At 43.5% G+C, this 17,480-nt stretch overlaps 1 protein-coding gene across 10 annotated transcripts in view; it reads right to left on the bottom strand.

Moving 5' to 3' along the window:
* dpp6a (dipeptidyl-peptidase 6a) overlaps positions 1-17,480 on the bottom strand; it is a 1,430,988-nt gene that overhangs the window by 205,719 nt on the left and 1,207,789 nt on the right. For all 10 annotated transcript variants that reach the window (XM_059639738.1, XM_059639748.1, XM_059639745.1 and 7 more), the window contains one exon: positions 15,587-15,707. In XM_059639738.1, the coding sequence (XP_059495721.1) occupies positions 15,587-15,707 (121 nt within the window). The remainder of the gene's footprint in view (positions 1-15,586; positions 15,708-17,480) is intronic.

Here is a 17,480-nt window from a genome sequence, read left to right on the forward strand (position 1 = left end):
AACCCACGCAGACACAGGGAGAACATGCAAACTCCACACAGACAGTCACCCGAGGCCGGAATTGAACCCGGGTCCCTGGCGCTGTGAGGCTGCAGTGCTAACCAGTGAGCCACCGTGCTGCCCCTCACATAGGAGCATCAGAAAATGTCAGTTCTCCTCCAAAAATGCAACCAGCCTGACTTTGAACAAATTAACCTTCCTTCAATGTCACTGGGTCAAAGTCCTGGACCTCCCTCTCTCACAACACTGTGGCTGCTCTAATGGGTGGTGGCAGGTCAGTCCCGCCTTCTGAAGGGCAATTAGGGATGGACAACAGATGCAGAATGCTCACGCCCCATGAAGGAATTGAGGAAAAGAGAACTGGATAAATAACTGAAGAGGAAGCATTTGCAGGGAAATGAGGAAAGAGAAGAGGAGTGAGTGGGGTGAAATGGCTAGCTTTCCAACCTCTAAAAAGAAGTGAATGGCATCCATCTGCCCTCTATCATTCTCTAATTCACTGACATATGAATCATGTGCCCATTATGTGGAAGTAAAAGGTTACAGACATAGTACAAGCTGGTGAAATGCAGGGCAAATAGTGCTAAAGTGGCAGGGGCTTACACAACAATCTTAACATTACAGCTATTGAAAACATTTCAAAAACATTGAAATTACAGAAGGAGTTCTGAATAGTTGTCAAAAACCCCAGTGCCCCACAAGGCCCCACTGGAGATCCATGGCAGCATAATTGAAGTATTATAAAGAAGCATTGGTTTGGTGGCAAGTAATGGTCAAATCTTGAAAGGAATGGAGTGAAACCTTAATTGGACTTCTCAGCTTTGATACTTTAGAGGCGAGAATCTTTTCTTTGCGTCATTTCTGTTTTGACGTAAATCATTTAGAATTCAAAACAAAACTCAAACTCAAGGCTAAGGCAGTGCTATTACACAGTGGGAAAGCAATCAAGTGAAGTGGCAGATTATCCGATGCAGTGACTAAGCACTGGTTTGAGGTCTTTGTCATGATGTACTAAAAATGCTGGATGCGTAGGCCAGCTGGGGTAAAGCAAAGGGTGGTCAAATGGGTTATAGGGAGCCATTTCCACACAGCAAATAAATGACTGGAGCCAGAGCCCATTGATTCCATTGATGGATAACTGGTATCACCATAAAACCATTTGAGTAAAGCTCAGATGCTTCAACAGCCTGATCAAGACCATGACTAAAAATCCAAAAGCAAAAGCATGCAATGTGTTTCAGTAGGGCAGTCACAGACTAAACACGGCCACACAAAAACACTACTGCCTCTGCATTCTTAAACATAAGGAGGAAATGCCAGAAATTGCTTTAAGAGTCTCGCATACTCTATGGAGAGAAAAACAGTTAACATTTCAGAGTCTGTGGTCTCTCATCGGAACTGGACAAAGTAGAAATGGAAGAGATTTTTTCACAAGTGGAAGACAGGAAGGTAGGAAGATTGAAATAAAGGGGAAGGCCCACGATACGGTGGAGGACAGGATGCCAAAACGGTGCAAGGCCAATGGTACCGAGTTGAGGAAAGGAGCATAAGGTCTGTCTAGAGGAGGTGCAAACAGCACAATGATTAATGGCTGCCACATCAGAGAAAAGGGCAAAGTAAAGGAGAAACCAGAGAAACTGCTTAAGGTCAAAGAACGAATATTGGAGCAAAGGTTCAACATTAAGTCCAGAACTATGTAGAGCTTCAAGTGGAAAGACAAAGTATTGTTCTTCAAGCTGGCATTCAGTTTCATTGGAAGATCACAGGAGGCCCAGGACTTGAAAGTTCAAGGTGGAGATTTTAAAAAAAACCTGGGATCATGCTTCTGGCCTGATTAGTCGTGCAAATTGTGCAAATTAGTCATGCAGTCTGTGTTTAGTCTCCCTGATGCATGTTGGGAGAAGTGAACATACTGTATTGAATCAAAATCAAAAGTAAAATGCTGTTTGGTGCTTTAAGTGATGCGAAGGGAAGCGGTAAAAGGGCAGGAATCTCCTGAGAAACTGGAAAATGGAATAGAACACTAACAGAAAGCAGGGTGAGGAAGAGGAGCAAGGTATTTGTGGGAATGTATTTGTTGTTCATCTTTCGGATGTGAGCGTTGTTTTTAAGGCCAGAAACCACATGACACCAGGTTATAATTCAACAGGTTTATTTGAAAATACAAGCTTTCAGAACGTAGCCCCTTTATCAGGTGAAGAGAGCACCTGATGAAGGGGAAATGCTTTCATTTTTAGAGAGTTCCTAGCGACACTTGGTCTAAAACAACCTTGGTATCAAACACAATTGCTGTCACCTCCCCTCTGGAATTTATTCTTTTGTCCAGTTTGTACCAAGGGTGTAACGAGTGGGCCTGGAGAGACCAAGTCAAGCACTAGCAAATGGGTTATTACTGCTTACGTACCTCTGCATTGTCAGCAACACATTGCATCACTTGGTTGATTTTAACTTCAGGCCCCGAGTCCCAAATTCAAGTTGGGGTCACGTCTCCCGGCTCTTGTGCACCTATTGCAGCTATGTTAAGACCTCAGGCCGACCCCTGACAAATTTCCACTCTGTATGCCTTGTTAGAGAGCAGGGGAATATGGGTTTAGATTTTGATGGCTCAGGGCGAGAAGAATAGGCTGAGTTTTGACGGGCTGAATGGCATGCCTCTGGGCAGTGATCTTCAGATTGCATCAACAACAGCATATACTATCAAGATGGCTGAGTTGGCATCTAATGACATGACAGCAGTGTGGAGGACAATGGCGTGAACACAAAGCAACTAAGTTAGCATTTACACACTGCCAAGAAAATTGAAAAGTATGAGTGTCAATGTTCAGCAATTACTGATGATACAACTTTGTGATGACATACTGGGGTAAATGTGTGTACATGAGAATTATATTACCCAGTGACTTTATAGTTCCAACCTGATTATATCAAATCTTTTGCTCGAGCTTAGCCTGTTTGGGGAATTGTGTCCCCTTTCTCAACAAAGGCTTTGCCATTGCTTCTGAATTATTCATATTCCCCTCAACAGGAATCTTTTGAGATTATAAAACAGCAGACAGGGCGATCATTTGAAGCTCAACAGAATTATAAATTGAACAGTTGATAGTTTAAGGAAGAGAAAAGGCGCTTAGCAACTTGGAAGCAGGCCATTCTGCTCACTGGGCTGTACCCTTGACAGGTTTTAACTTCCCTGCCCTTTCCTAATTAAACTTTGTGCTTTCCCTTGTCAAATAATTATGCATGTTCCTTTTAAATACTGCTATGGTTGTTGGTGGTCATACATTCTGGGCGCTAGCATTCTTCTAAGCTCACATTCATTTCTTCTTTCAGTGGTATTCTAACACACCCCTTATTGTGAGGGACGGGGAAATTCTTCCACAAAATCTCAAAGCCATTCAAAACCTAGTTATATTCCCTTCCATCCACCTTAAAATGTTCTGGGAAGAAAGAAAGACCTGACATTTAGCTTCACAATTTTGGAATATCCCCAATCACTGCACAATTCATGATTTGATCTTTTCATTGTAGTTGATATTAAGCGGGTAGGTGAGACAATCACATTGCGCACAGCAAGGTCCCAAAAAACTGCAGTGAGATAAATGACAGGTTAATCTGTTTTTTTCTCCCCCTTTTCAAATTGGACCAGGGATAAACATTGGCTGAGGCACTGGAGCAAAACCCTTGCACTCACCTGAAATCTTGCCCTGGGGTCTCATACATACACCTGAAGAAACAGGCCTGTTTCTAATTGAAGGATGGCTCCTGCTGCAATGAAGTGTTCCCTCAACATTCTATCAGAAACAATGGGAGTGCAGATGCTGGAGAATCCGAGACAACAACGTTTGGAACTGGATGAACACAGCAGGCCAAGCAGCATCTTAGGAGCACAAAAGCTGACATTTCAGGCTTCGACCCTTCATGAAGGCTCTAGGCCCGAAATGTCAGCTTTTGTGCTCCTAAGATGCTGCTTGGCCTGCTGTGCTCATCCAGCTCCAAACTTTGTTCTCTCAACACTGCACTGAAATGTGAGACATGATTATAGGCTTGAATCTCAAACTGAGGAGCTCTAGTTAGAAGTCTGGCAATGTTTTTGATTTAAAGCGAAGAGAGTGAAACTTTTAAAAAACTTATTCACGGGATGAGGCCATCACTGGCTAGGCATATCTAATTGCCTAGAAGGCGATTAAGAGTCAACTACATTGTTCTGGGCCTGGAGTCACGTGAAGGCCAGACAAAGTAAGGATGGCAGTTTCCTTCCCTAAAGGACATTATTGAACCAGATGGGGTTTTCTGACAATTGGCAAAGGATTCATGGTCAGTAGAATTGCATCGCTTCATCGGAGGCTCCACTGATGATGTTACCTAGCACAGTAATGAAACATCTAAACGAGAACAAGCCAGCTCTGCGAGCAAGTCAACAAACTCACCCACAATCCGAGCCACAGATCTTTAGCAAAACTTTAAATTCCTATGACCTATAGTGCTGGAATTTTTATTTATGTACTTTTCTAGATATTTTATGTTTCCTCAGAATTTGATCTTAAGTATCTGTATCGGGGTACCTTTGTACCTAAGATGTCTCTGTTATATGGCAACGGTAAGCTTTTCACTTGTGCTCATTTGAGTACATGCAACAACAAATCTAACGCATTCATTCATTCACATCAAAACAATGATATTCCACTTGAAACTGTGGGAATGCCAACATTGATTCGATTAGAAGCTATATTCTACTCTCAGCACTGGCTTCTGTCTACAAAGAAGATATACCAAACTTGCCCTTAATCTTACAATTGGTCGTAAGTCTTTCATCCAAGCGTCTTTCATTTGGGTGGCACGGTGGTTCAGTGCTTGTCACCGCTACCAGACAGTATCAGGGACCTGAGTTCAATTCTAACCTCCGGTGACTGTCTGTGTGGAGTTTGCACATTTCCCGTGCCTGCGTGGGTTTCCTCTGGGTGCTCTGGTTTCCTCCCACAGTCCAAAGATGTGCAGGGTCTATAGGTGTGAGGCTGGAAAAGCACAGGCAGGTCAGACAGCATCAGAGAAGCAGGGAAGCCAACCTTCCAGGCCAAAACCCGTTGGCAGGACTGGGGAGGGGGTGGGCAGCACAGAAATAAATGGGTGGGAGGTCGGACTGTGGGAAGGGTGGGAGAGATGGTGATAGGTGGAGGCAGGTGGGGGTGTGGTACTGTGATTGGCCCATGGGAAGGGTTGAAGGGACAGGTTAGCTCAGGTCAGGGTGGTGAGGAGGAGGGGGAGGGTTGGGCATGAGATCAGGCTGGGGGTGGAGGGATTTTGAAGCAGGTGAAATCAATGTTGAGGCCATGGGCTGTAAGCTCCCAAGGCAAAATATCAGATGCTGTTCCTCTAGTTTACATTTGGCCTCACTCTGAGAGTGGAGGCGACCAACAATGGACAATGTCCTGAGGGGAATGGGAGAGGGAATTAAAACGGATGACAGCTGGAAGGTTGAGTTGGTTGACGTGTGGAGAGCGCAGATGCTCTGCGAACCGGTCCCCAAGTCTGCATTTGGTCTCCTTGAAATAAAGGAGACCACTTCAGGAGCAATGGATAGAGTAGGTCAGGTTGGACCTCTGCCAGATTTGGCAGGGTTGACTGGGACCTTGGACGACAGTGAGGGGGGGGCGGTGTGGTGTAGAGTGAGGTTTTGCACCTCTTGCAGTTGCAGGGAAAGAACCGGACGTGGTGGAGAAATTGCTGGGGTGTCTAGAGGTGACAAAGGAATCTCTGCATAAACGGTCCCTGTGAAAAGTGGACAGGGGTGGGGAGGGAAATACTGTTTTGATTCTCCAGTCTACATTTCAAAGATGTGCAGGTTAGCTGGATTGGCCATGCTAAATTGCCCATGGAGTCCAGGAGTGCAGGCTATGTAGATTGGCCACGGGAAATGCAGGATTACAGGGATAAGGTAGCAGAGTGGGTGGGTTGCTGTTCAGAGTGTGGATGTGACTTGATGGGCCAAATGGCCTGTTTCCGTACTGAAGGGATTCTATAATCCTCGGTATTGATGCCTAACAATGAACAGATAAGGTCTATTTGATATTAATCAGCAGACCTTCCGATCACACTTGGTTCTGCAATTCAATATTGATTCAGAATACTCTATAAAACTTAGCACTTCTGATCGATATGTTCAATAGCTTCTGATTGCCAGCTATCCCGCATGTTTATAAGCCCATTACTTCCTGAACAACTGTTATCCCTAAGGCTAACTGGGCTGAGAGCATGTGACAAACAATTCAGACAACAATAAAATGCATTGTGATCAGGCATCCAAATTTTCCCTGATCTGTTTGTTACAGTCACTGATCAGACATTCATATTCCCTGCAGCGTGTTTGTTACAGACTCATATTCCCCATAGCACTGTGAGTTACATTCACTGCTCTGTATAGAGTAAACAAATAAATCTCATAGATGGAATCCTTAACTTACAGAGTTTCTCAGCACCCTACCCACAAACACATCAACAACAATAGATGTCACTAATTCAACTAACGGTCCCTTATGTTTGGAGCAGGAATGCTGCTGTGTTCATCGAGCTCCACATCTTGTTATCTCGGATTCTCCAGCATCTGCAGTTCCTTTTATCTCTGGTCCCTTATGTTTGATTTGTCCTCTCCATCTTTACTTCAAAATTGTCATGGATTAAAAATAAAACCAGCAGGAATTACCTGAAGAGACATAGGCCTGAAACGTCAGCTTTTGTGTCCTGAGATGCTGCTTGGCCTGCTGTGTTCATCCAGCTGCACACTTTGTTATCTCGGAACTACCTGAAGAGATAGGTTGCTGACCTCCACAATCATTCAAAAGCAGGCTACTTAGATATATATGGCAAGAACTCTAATTCTTTCCCAAATCTGACTAATTCTAATTAATCCGTTTCAATCCACAGTCATTAAACCCTGTTTGATATTGAAAACCCTATCCAATAAATTAACAACACAACAGATCAATTAATCTCTTTTTCTTTGATAATCACAAGTCAAAGCCTTGCAAAATCACACTGAGAGAAAAGTGATTAAATGCTAAATTGTCGATTTTCTCTGAGTATCTTTGTAGACCAGCATATCCAATTTTTTTTAAATTTCTGTTCTCATCGAGTCAATTTAAAGCCAATGTTTCTCTTTTTTTCTGATGATTATACTAGATGAATTATGCTTCTGAACTGAATTAATCATTTTAAGCCTTTTTTTTGAATAGCTTGCATCCTTTTATCCTGAAGATTTGTTTTGCAGCATCTGCAAAACACGTTTGTACTGGAAGAAGCTATTTAATGTCACAAAATGAGGGATGAAAATTGTCGTGCTGTTTTTGCTTGTTTTTGGAACATGGGCATTAGACAGAAACTGAAAATAGGAGCAGGAGTCAGCCATCCTGCTATCAAGACGACTCCTGAGATGCTGCTTGGCCTGCTGTGTTCATCCAGCTTCACACTTTGTTATCTTTTTCTGAAATGTATTCAGTGGCTTAGCCTCTACAACCTTCCATGGTAGAGAATTCTATAGATTTACCACCCTCTGAGTCAATAAATCACTCCTCGCCTCGGTTGGAAATGGACCAACACATAATCTGTGACTCTAACTCCTTGTTCTAGCTTCACCAGCTGGGGGAATCCTCATCCTTATATCCAGTCTATCCATCTGTGAGATCCCATCTCATCCTTCTAAACTGCAGTGAATGACCTCTCCTCATGCAAAAAAAAACCCCTACAATTCCAGTAATCAGTCCAGTGAACCTCCGCTACACTTTCCTTAAAAGGAACAGGAAGTATGGACAGGTCCCAGCAACAGACAGACTGGTGAAGAATATTTGTGGGACCTGCGAGCAGTGAATATGAGGTTCAAACAAGCAGAGAGTATGGAGAGAACCCCAGTGTTGAAGCTGCTTCAACAACACCAAAGTGTGATGTTGCAGGAGTATAATTGGTGGATATCTCTGTCACCTTTGTCATTCAGGCCTTAAGTACAGATGAAATGCTTTACATAGACTATTCATATTCTATCATTTTAAAACTAAAATTCTCCTTGCTTGATATATTTTTTAAAATTCAATCATGGGATGTGGGTGTCGCTGGCTGGGTCAGCATTCATTGCTCGTTCCTAGTTGCCCTTGAGAGGTTGGTGGTAAGCTTCCTTCTTCAACCACCTCAACCCACAGGGGCGGCATGGTGGCTTAGTGGTTAGCACTGCTGCCTCACAGAGCCAGGGACCTGAGCTTGATTCTGGCCTTAGGTGACTGTCTGTGTGGACGTTTCACATTCTCCCTTGTGTCTGTGTGGGTCCCCTCTGGATGCTCCGGTGTCCTCCCACATTCCAAAGATGTACGAGTTAGATGGATTGGCCATGCCAAATTGCCTATAATGTCCATGTTTGCACAGTCTAGGAGGGTACACCAGGGAAGAGTTGTGCTCTTTGGAAGGTCAGTGTAGACTTGATGGGCCAAATGGCTTATTTCCGCACTTAAGGATGTTATGATGCACATGCCGAATGTTGACCCACAATGACATCAGAGAGGGAATTCCAAGACTTTAATCCAGTGACACTGAAGGAACGGTGATATATTTCCAAGTCAGGACGATGATTGACATGGAGGTTGCAAGTGGTGGCGTTCCCATGTATCTGCTGCCCTTGTCCTTCGAGATGGAGTGGCCATGTGCATTGAAGTTGCGGTCTAAGGATCTTTGGTGAGTTTCTGCAGTGCATCACGTAGATAGGACACACCTGTGCTACTGAGAGGGACTGAATGGCATTGATGTTGTTCCAATCAAGCGGCTGCTTTGTCCTGGATAGTGTCAAGCTCCTCAAGTGTTGTTGGAGCTGCACCATCTAGGCAAGTGGAGAATATTTCATTACACTCCTGACTGGTGCCTTGTAGATGGTGGACAAGGTCTGGGGAGTCAGGAGCTGAGTTACTCACCGCAGTATTCTGAGCCTCTGACCTACTCCTGTAGCCACTCTGTTGATGTGGTGAGTTCTGGTAAATGGTAACCCCCAGGATGTTGATGTGGGAGACTGAGTGATGGTAACACCACTTAATGTCAAGGAGCAGTGAGTAAATTGTCTCTTCTTGGAAATGGTCATTGCCTGGCATTTGTGTGGTATAAATGTTACTTCCCACTTTCCTACCAAACGGGCTGAGGGTTAAAGGGTTCTGTTTGTTTATCTGACCTGAACGAGAGTGAGATTTTTCTAATTATTCACAAGGTGGACTAAAGGTAAAACAAAAGCAAATTAAAGTTAACAAAATGTAGCTATTTGCACACCCTGCCCCAAGTGGGAAATCTAGGACACACTCCGCAGTCTTGATGACAATTTGCTCGTTGTGCCTCCAGCTGGATATTTGGAATTTGACCATAAGACATTGAAGTGGAAGCAGGCCATTCAGTCCATCAAATCTGCTCCACCTTTCACCACCTCCAGCCTGAAAATGCTCCCCTTATCCCAACTCTCTGCCTTCTATTAGTTACCCAATCTCTATCCATGCTAGTATAGTATCTGCAACACCATGGGTCTTGTCAAACATGTGGTGCCTTAGAATCATGGAGTCATACAGCATGGGAACAGATCCTTTGGTCCAACTGTCCTTGCAGACCAGATATCCCAACCTGACCTCGTCCATTTTCCAGCATTTGGCCCATATCCCTCTAAAACCTTTCTATTCATATGTATCCAGATGCTTTTTATATGTTGTAATTGTACCAGCCTCCATCAATTGCTCTGGAAGCTCGTTTCATACACATACCACCCTCTGCGTGAAAACGCTACCACTTAGGTCCTTTTAAATCTTTCCCCTCTCACCATAAATTTATGCACCCTAGTTTTGGGCTCCCTCACACCAGGGAAAAGGCCTTGGCAATTCTCCCTATCTATGCCGCTCATGGTTTTACAAACCTCTGTAAGGTCACCCCTCAGTCTCCAGCCAGTCAATAGTATACAATACCCATTGCTTCTCCTTTATCTACCTTGTTTATTAAGTCCTCAAAGATTTCCAGAAAATTCCTCAGGCATAATTTTCCCTTCATGAAACAATGCTGACTCTGCTTAATTATGTTGTACATTTCTAAATTCTCTGATGTTACATTCTCTATAGTACTCAAAAATTTCCCCAACAATAATCGCTGAACTAACTGGCCAAAATAACCTAAATGTGAGGCTGGATGAACACAGCAGGCCAAGCAGCATCTCAGGAGCACAAAAACTGACGTTTCGGGCCTAGACCCTTCATCAGAGAGGGGGATGGGGTGAGGGTTCTGGAATAAATAGGGAGAGAGGGGGAGGCAGACCGAAGATGGAGAGTAAAGAAGATAGGTGGAGAGAGTATAGGTGGGGAGGTAGGGAGGGGATAGGTCAGTCCAGGGAAGACGGACAGGTCAAGGAGGTGGGATGAGGTTAGTAGGTAGATGGGGGTGCGGCTTGGGGTGGGAGGAAGGGATGGGTGAGAGGAAGAACAGGTTAGGGAGGCAGAGACAGGTTGGACTGGTTTTGGGATGCAGTGGGTGGAGGGGAAGAGCTGGGCTGGTTGTGTGGTGCAGTGGGGGGAGGGGAGATTTTGAAACTGGTGAAGTCCACATTGATACCATTAGGCTGCAGGGTTCCCAGGCGGAATATGAGTTGCTGTTCCTGCAACCTTCGGGTGGCATCATTGTGGCACTGCAGGAGGCCCATGAAGGACATGTCATCTAAAGAATGGGAGGGGGAGTGGAAATGGTTTGCGACTGGGAGGTCCAGTAGTTTGTTGCGAACTGAGCGGAGGTGTTCTACAAAGCAGTCTCCAAGCCTCCGCTTGGATTCCCCAATGTATAGGAAGCCACACCGGGTACAGTGGATGCAGTATACCACATTGGCAGATGTGCAGGTGAACCTCTGCTTAATGTGGAATGTCATCTTGGGGCCTGGGATGGGGGTGAGGGGGGAGGTGTGGGGGCAAGTATAGCATTTCCATTTATCTTCTTTTCTCTCCATCTTCGGTCCGCCTCCCCCTCTCTCCCTATTTATTCCAGAACCCTCACCCCATCCCCCTCTCTGATGAAGGGTCTAGGCCCGAAACGTCAGCTTTTGTGCTCCTGAGACGCTGCTTCGCCTGCTGTGTTCATCCAGCCTCACATTTTGTTGTCTTGGATTCTCCAGCATCTGCAGTTCCCATTATCTCTGGCCAAAATAACCTGTTTTTTTTTGTCTCCTTCCCTTGAAAAGGAGGTGTTACATTGGCTGCTTGACACTCCTCTGGGCTTTTCCAGAACTTAATGATTCCTGGAGATTACAGCCAGTGCATACACTGTGTCTATAGCTACTTCCTTTAAAATCCGAGGATGTATCCCATCCGGTCCAGGGGACTTACCAGTCTATAGCCCCATTAACTTCCTTACCATTTTTTTCTCTCGTGATTGCTATTGTATTTATTTCTTGCCCTTTTGTATCTTGAATACTTAGTAATTTTGAGATGCTATTAGTATCTTTGAATGTGACGACCAAGTAGTATGTTCATGAAGCTTAGAGATTGGTAGACAGCATGATGCAGGACCAAGTCACCACACTTTGGGGAGGTGATGGCCCAGTGGCACTATTGCTGGACTGCTAATCCAGAGGCCCAGACAGTGTTCTGGGGACCTGGGTTTCAAATACCTCTGTGTTCTATGGATTACCTCTGCATGGACTACAAAAGAAAGGATGTTATATCATTGCTTTATAAATCATGTGGTTAGACTCCAGTCAGAGACCAATGTTCACTTTTGGGCCCCACACATTAAAAACGATACTGTGCACAGGGTGAAGGAGAGAACTACATAGTGTAGGGACTTCAATTTTTTTGATAGACCAGAGAAGCTGGAGCTCTTCTTGCAAGAGCAGGGAAGGTTAAAAAAGGTATTCAAAATTATGATGGATTATGGTGAGTACAGCTTTAGATCCAACAGTAACCAGACTCAAGGAAACAATGTAGTAGGCAATGAGGAAACAAGCAAGAAATTGGCTTCACAAGGACAGCCTCTCTAAGAGCTGTCACATTCATGTTATGCCCTCTCAGCCTGCCATACGATCTTTGCTCAGATGCCAACAGGCATTGTCCTGTCTTCATTGCTTTCTATTTGGGGTTCAGACTTCAAGCATTTATAGTTGTTGGTTTTTTAAACAATTGTTGGTGGGTTAACTGAAACTTCACAATTTTAAATAGATATCAGGTGACTTCAAATGCACAGATAAAATGGTTACTCCTTGCAGACAAGTTTTAGTTAGCCTGCTCAGAGGTGTTACTGCAAATGATTGGAGAAGGTGGGACTTGAACCCAGGCCTTTTGATTCAGAGCAAGGAACATATCTACTGCTCCATAAGAATCCTCATGTGGTATGCTTTACAACATGGGCACATTATTTGCTCCAATTGGATGTAGCTAATTGCCACCCTCATACCTGATCAAGTAAAGGACCTATCAAGTTTGATGACTAAAGACGGGTCATCATTGGTGGGTAGAATATTGACTAAATAGGGTCCTCAGAGAGATTAACTGTCAGTGCGCCATCTGTTCCTGGAGATTCAAATATTGGGAAAAGAAAAGCAGGAGACTTTTATATAAAAACTCATTAGAAATTGAGGGGAATGCAAGTTGGTTCAGTGATTATTGTTGGGTGTGACAGAAATTGCAGAAGGAATTTTTTGGTGTGTCTGGAGTCACATGTAGGCCAGACCAGGTAAGGATGGCAGTTTCCTCCCCTAAAGGACATTAGCAAACCAGATGTGCTTTCCCATCGATTGGCAATGGATTCATAGTCATCATTAGATCTTTAATGCCAGATGTTTCATTGAATCTAAATTTCACCATCTGCTGGGGTGGGATTTGAACCCAGGTCCAGAATGCTATCCAGGTCTCCGGAATAATAATCTAGTGACAATATAGCTAGGCTATCATCTCCCCAACAGTGAAGCAAACATAATAGAAGAGAAAGAAAAATGGACTAAGAGCAAGAAGATACAGGTGGTTAAACAGAACCAGAAACAGGGAGGATCATGTGAGGGTAAAGAGTAAGTTACTGACCTCCTACAATCCCAAAGAACAATTACAGCCTGGTTCGAAAAGAAAAGGATGGATTTGCATTCAGGTAGGGTCTTGAAATGTCTTTTAGAAACACCCCAGAGTATTTTAAATAGGTTTTATGAGTAGAATGTGGTGGAAGACAGCACTTGGAATACATCAGTTTCTGATATTTCTTTGTAGTTTTGCAATGGCCTTTGCTTGGCGTGGACCATGCACGAATGAAGGGATAATGACAGACATGAGGTGTCTAGTACAACATGTGACACAGACAATCCCTCCAAATATGCATCAGTTGTCTTTGTGGTGCAGTGGCAGTGTATCTACCTCTGAGCCAGGAGACTTGGGTTCAAATCCCACCTGCTTCAGAGATTGTTGTAACATCTGTGCACAAGTTGACTGAGGGAATGTGAAAACATCAATGGTACTTGACTACATGAGTGTTCTTGACCTGATATCAAGTGCTATCACAAAAGAGACACATTGCAGCTGTTACACTCCCAAGATTTTTCCAATATTGCTTTCTGTAGACTTTGATCAAAGAGTTTCAAGAGCCTTGCAATAGGAGAAGTCTTTATTACCAAGCAATTTAAGTTGCTATTCAGAAATAACACCAGCGAGCTTACTGGTAAGCAAAATTAGCATCTTGAATAAAATGTTCTTCTGTTTGCAATGCTGTAGTTTTTTTCTAAATAAGAATGCAATTTATTCTGACAGAGTTAACTGACAAGATACTTCAGCTGAAAAATACTTTGGTAAAAATAAAGTTCATGGTTATTTGTCAGACCACGTTAATGGATTCAGATACTTAATTCAATAGCGGCACACTGCCTCACAGTGCCAGGGACCCGGGTTTGATTACACCCTCAGGTGACTGTCTGTGTGGAGTTTGCACATTCTCCCCGTGTCTGCGTGGCTTTCCTCTGGGTGTTCCGATTTCCTCCCACGGTCCAAAAGAAGTGCAGTGTAGGTGGATTGGCCATGGGAAATACAAGGTTACAGGAATTGAATGGGATGCTCACCAGAAGGTTGGTGTGGATTTGATGGGCCGAATGGCCTGCTTTCTCATTGCTGAGATTCTGTGAGACTTATGCATAGGAAGTGGATAATCTTTGTAAAATGAGATACTTATATCAATTACATTTGAGTTTATTTCAGTTGGAAGCAAGATTAATGTTGTCTTACACATACGTGTTCAACTCCACGTACAGCTTTCTGCGGGAATACGCAGTACAGTTTTGACATGCTCTATCTGAAGGATTTCACTTTGCTTTATTGCAGGTCAACAATTTAATGCAATGGCTACCATCCCTGGTTAATTTTGACTCTCAGAACAGCACAGCTGGAATTACAAGATTCTCCTGCCTCATTGCCATGGCCTACATAACCAGCACTGCATGCCATATTGCTGCCTGCTTAAAATGAGAAGTATGTGATGACATCATTCCCCTTCATTTTATGGTATGAAACAATAGCAAATGCAGTGTGGGAAAAAGAAACGCTGCAACAAAAGGTATGCGCTTCGGAGGAATCACGGCACTTTTATCTGGACAAAGGATCTTTCTCGACCTAGTGGTAATTTTTTAAGGGATATTGACAAGGTTCAACCCCTGGTGTGACCTTTTATATCCATTTGAAAAAGTAATTAAAGTCACAGTTTAAAACTTCATTCAAGATTTAATTCCTCCAACAGTGTAGCACTCCCAAACACTATACTGAGGTAGAAACTGAGAATATGGGCTGTAACCTCCAAAGTGGGACTTGAAACCACACTTTCTGATTCAGATTCAAAAGTGCTGAGCCATGGCTGACAGTAAATATAGAAATTAGGAGTAGGCCCTTTGGCCCTTCAAGGTTGTTCTGTCATTCAACATGACCATGACTGATCCTTCATGTCAATACCATTAAACAAGGTAGGAGCAAATTACTGCAAATGCTGGAATCTGTACTGAAAACAAAACTTGCTGGGTCAGGAAGCATCCATAGAAAGACAGCAACCTAACATTTCGAGTCTAGATGACTCTTTATCTGGACTCCTAACATTAGCTCGTTCTCTCTCCATGGATGCTCCCTGACCTACTGTAATTTCCAGCAATTTTTGTTTCCATTAAACAAGGAGCTGATCAAGATGTGCCTTTTTGAATGAACTTGATTTGTTGGAGGTGGGTGCTATTAATTACAAAGACCAATCTCTTTACAAATGGACAATAAAATCCACATCTGAAAGTATCCCGTCTATTGCTTCAGAGAATGAGGGAATGGCTAAGGCAAGATATAACTAACAAATCAACGAAGGCTGACCACCTACTTTAAATATGATGTCCTCAGACTTTTGCTTGAATGCTCAAAAACGGAAGCACAAGATCTCAGCCTTTCAGTTTGATTGGAAATGTTGCAATGCATATTATCAGAGTTCAGTGACTCCCAACACAAATATCTCACCCAGTCAATTCTTCAGGAACTTCGAACTTATTGGTAACACAGTTGGAACAGCAACAGTAAGATATTCACAGAGCATGAAGCAATCTCATGTACCTTACCTTCGTATAGCCAGTCGCTCAGGCCATTGAAAATGACCCCCTCCTTCCCAGTCGCTACGAGACGTATAGCACGGCTATTAACATTCAGTTGGTAGAAGATGTTGTTCTCAAAAATGAAAATCTGGACAGCAAGGAGCAAAAAAAAATGGTGCATTACAGACCATTGTATTAAAATGAGGGTCAACAACTGGATACAAGAACAAACAAATATCTCAGACTTTGTACTTGCCAAACATGAAGAGTAGGGATTGCATTGAGCTGAAATAGGTTGTTAACGTGGGAAAATTTTGGCAGTGAGAAGCTTAACATGCCAAACCATTAACACCACTGTCAAGAGCTCACACGAGAGTGCATTCTCTAGGCTCTAAGTCAATGCGACAGTATCCCTTTTGCCTTGTCCTTGGTTACCATTTCGCTTGGGAACAACTTGCATGATTGTAATACTCTCCAGTCCAGTCTCGCGTCTTTCATCTGACATAAACATGAACTCATCCAAAACACCAGTGCCCAGATCCAGACCAATTTTCGTTGACCCCTATGCTTCACGACCTGCATTGGCTCACGGCCCAACAATGCTTTGACTTAAAAAAGAATGTCATTCTTGTTTTCAAAGTCCTATCCTCATCTCTCCTGTCTCTGTCACCTCTTCCAGCCCTGGAACTTTTCAAGAACCCTGCACTCCTCCAATTTGAATCTCTGTGCATCCCTGAAAGTCACTGTTGGCAGCCATTTTGTCAACTGCATGGGTTTTAAATTCCATAATTGCTTCCCTAAACTTCTGTCTCCACTCTAAGTTGTTCACTAAAAACTGGCTCATCGAGCAAGCTTTTGGTTAGCTGTCATCATATGAATCGGTGTCAAATTTTGTTCAATTTCACATCTGAGATGCATCATAGGATGTTTTACTATGTTAAAGATGCTGGACAATGCACACTGTTGCCCTTATTGCATAATGCTTGGAAATTGAGGCTTGAACCTTAATTTCCAGGAGCAGAGGTGTTTCGGTGTACAGACTACAAGGTGTAGTGCTGGATGAACACAGCAAGCCAAGCAGCATTATAGGAGCAGGAAAGCTAGCTGCATCAGAGGAACAGGAAATCAGTGTAGACCTGTTCTGACATCTGATCAAATACAACGCTAGGGGTAGGTTGGAGGGCGGTGGTAGATGGAGCATACATTCAGAATGTAATTGTCACACTACTGAGAACTGGACTCAAAAAAAACCTCGTAGTGTGGACAATGGATCTGAGCCAGCTTGAACAGTAATCCCCAACATCATGGGAGGGGCACTGGTGGAATTTTTTTTTTATTCATTAATGAGATGAGGTACAATGTTTGCACGCAGATGATTGTTTGTATGTGGATTGAACTGCCAGAGGAAGTGGTGGATGCAGATAGAGTTACAACAGGTAAAAGACATTTAGATAGGTCCACGAACAGGGAAGGTCAAAGGAATATGGGCTAATTGCAGGCAAGTGGGGCTAGTTTAGTTTAAGAAACTTGGTCAGCTTGGTCAATTTGGACCAAAGGGTCTGTTTCCATGCTACATGACACAGATTGAGCTCTGAATATTAGTGGGTATATCTATGGAAACAGACCCTTTGGTCCAACTCATTCATGCTGACCAGCTATCCTAATTAAATCTAATCCCATTTGCCAGCATCCCTCTAAATCCTTCCTACTCATACACCCATTTACATGCTTTTTAAATACTGTAAGTGTACCAGCCTCCACTACTTCCTCTGGTAGCTCATTCCATACACGCGCTATCCCTTGCGTGAAAAGGTTTCCCCTTCGGTCCCTTTTAAATCTTTCCCCTCTCACCACAAACCTGTGCCCTTTAGTTTTGAACACCCCTCAGCTGGGGAGAAGACGTTGTCTGTTCACTCTATCC

The sequence above is a fragment of the Stegostoma tigrinum genome, chromosome 2 (assembly GCF_030684315.1).
Source record: "Stegostoma tigrinum isolate sSteTig4 chromosome 2, sSteTig4.hap1, whole genome shotgun sequence".
NCBI lineage: Eukaryota > Metazoa > Chordata > Chondrichthyes > Orectolobiformes > Stegostomatidae > Stegostoma > Stegostoma tigrinum.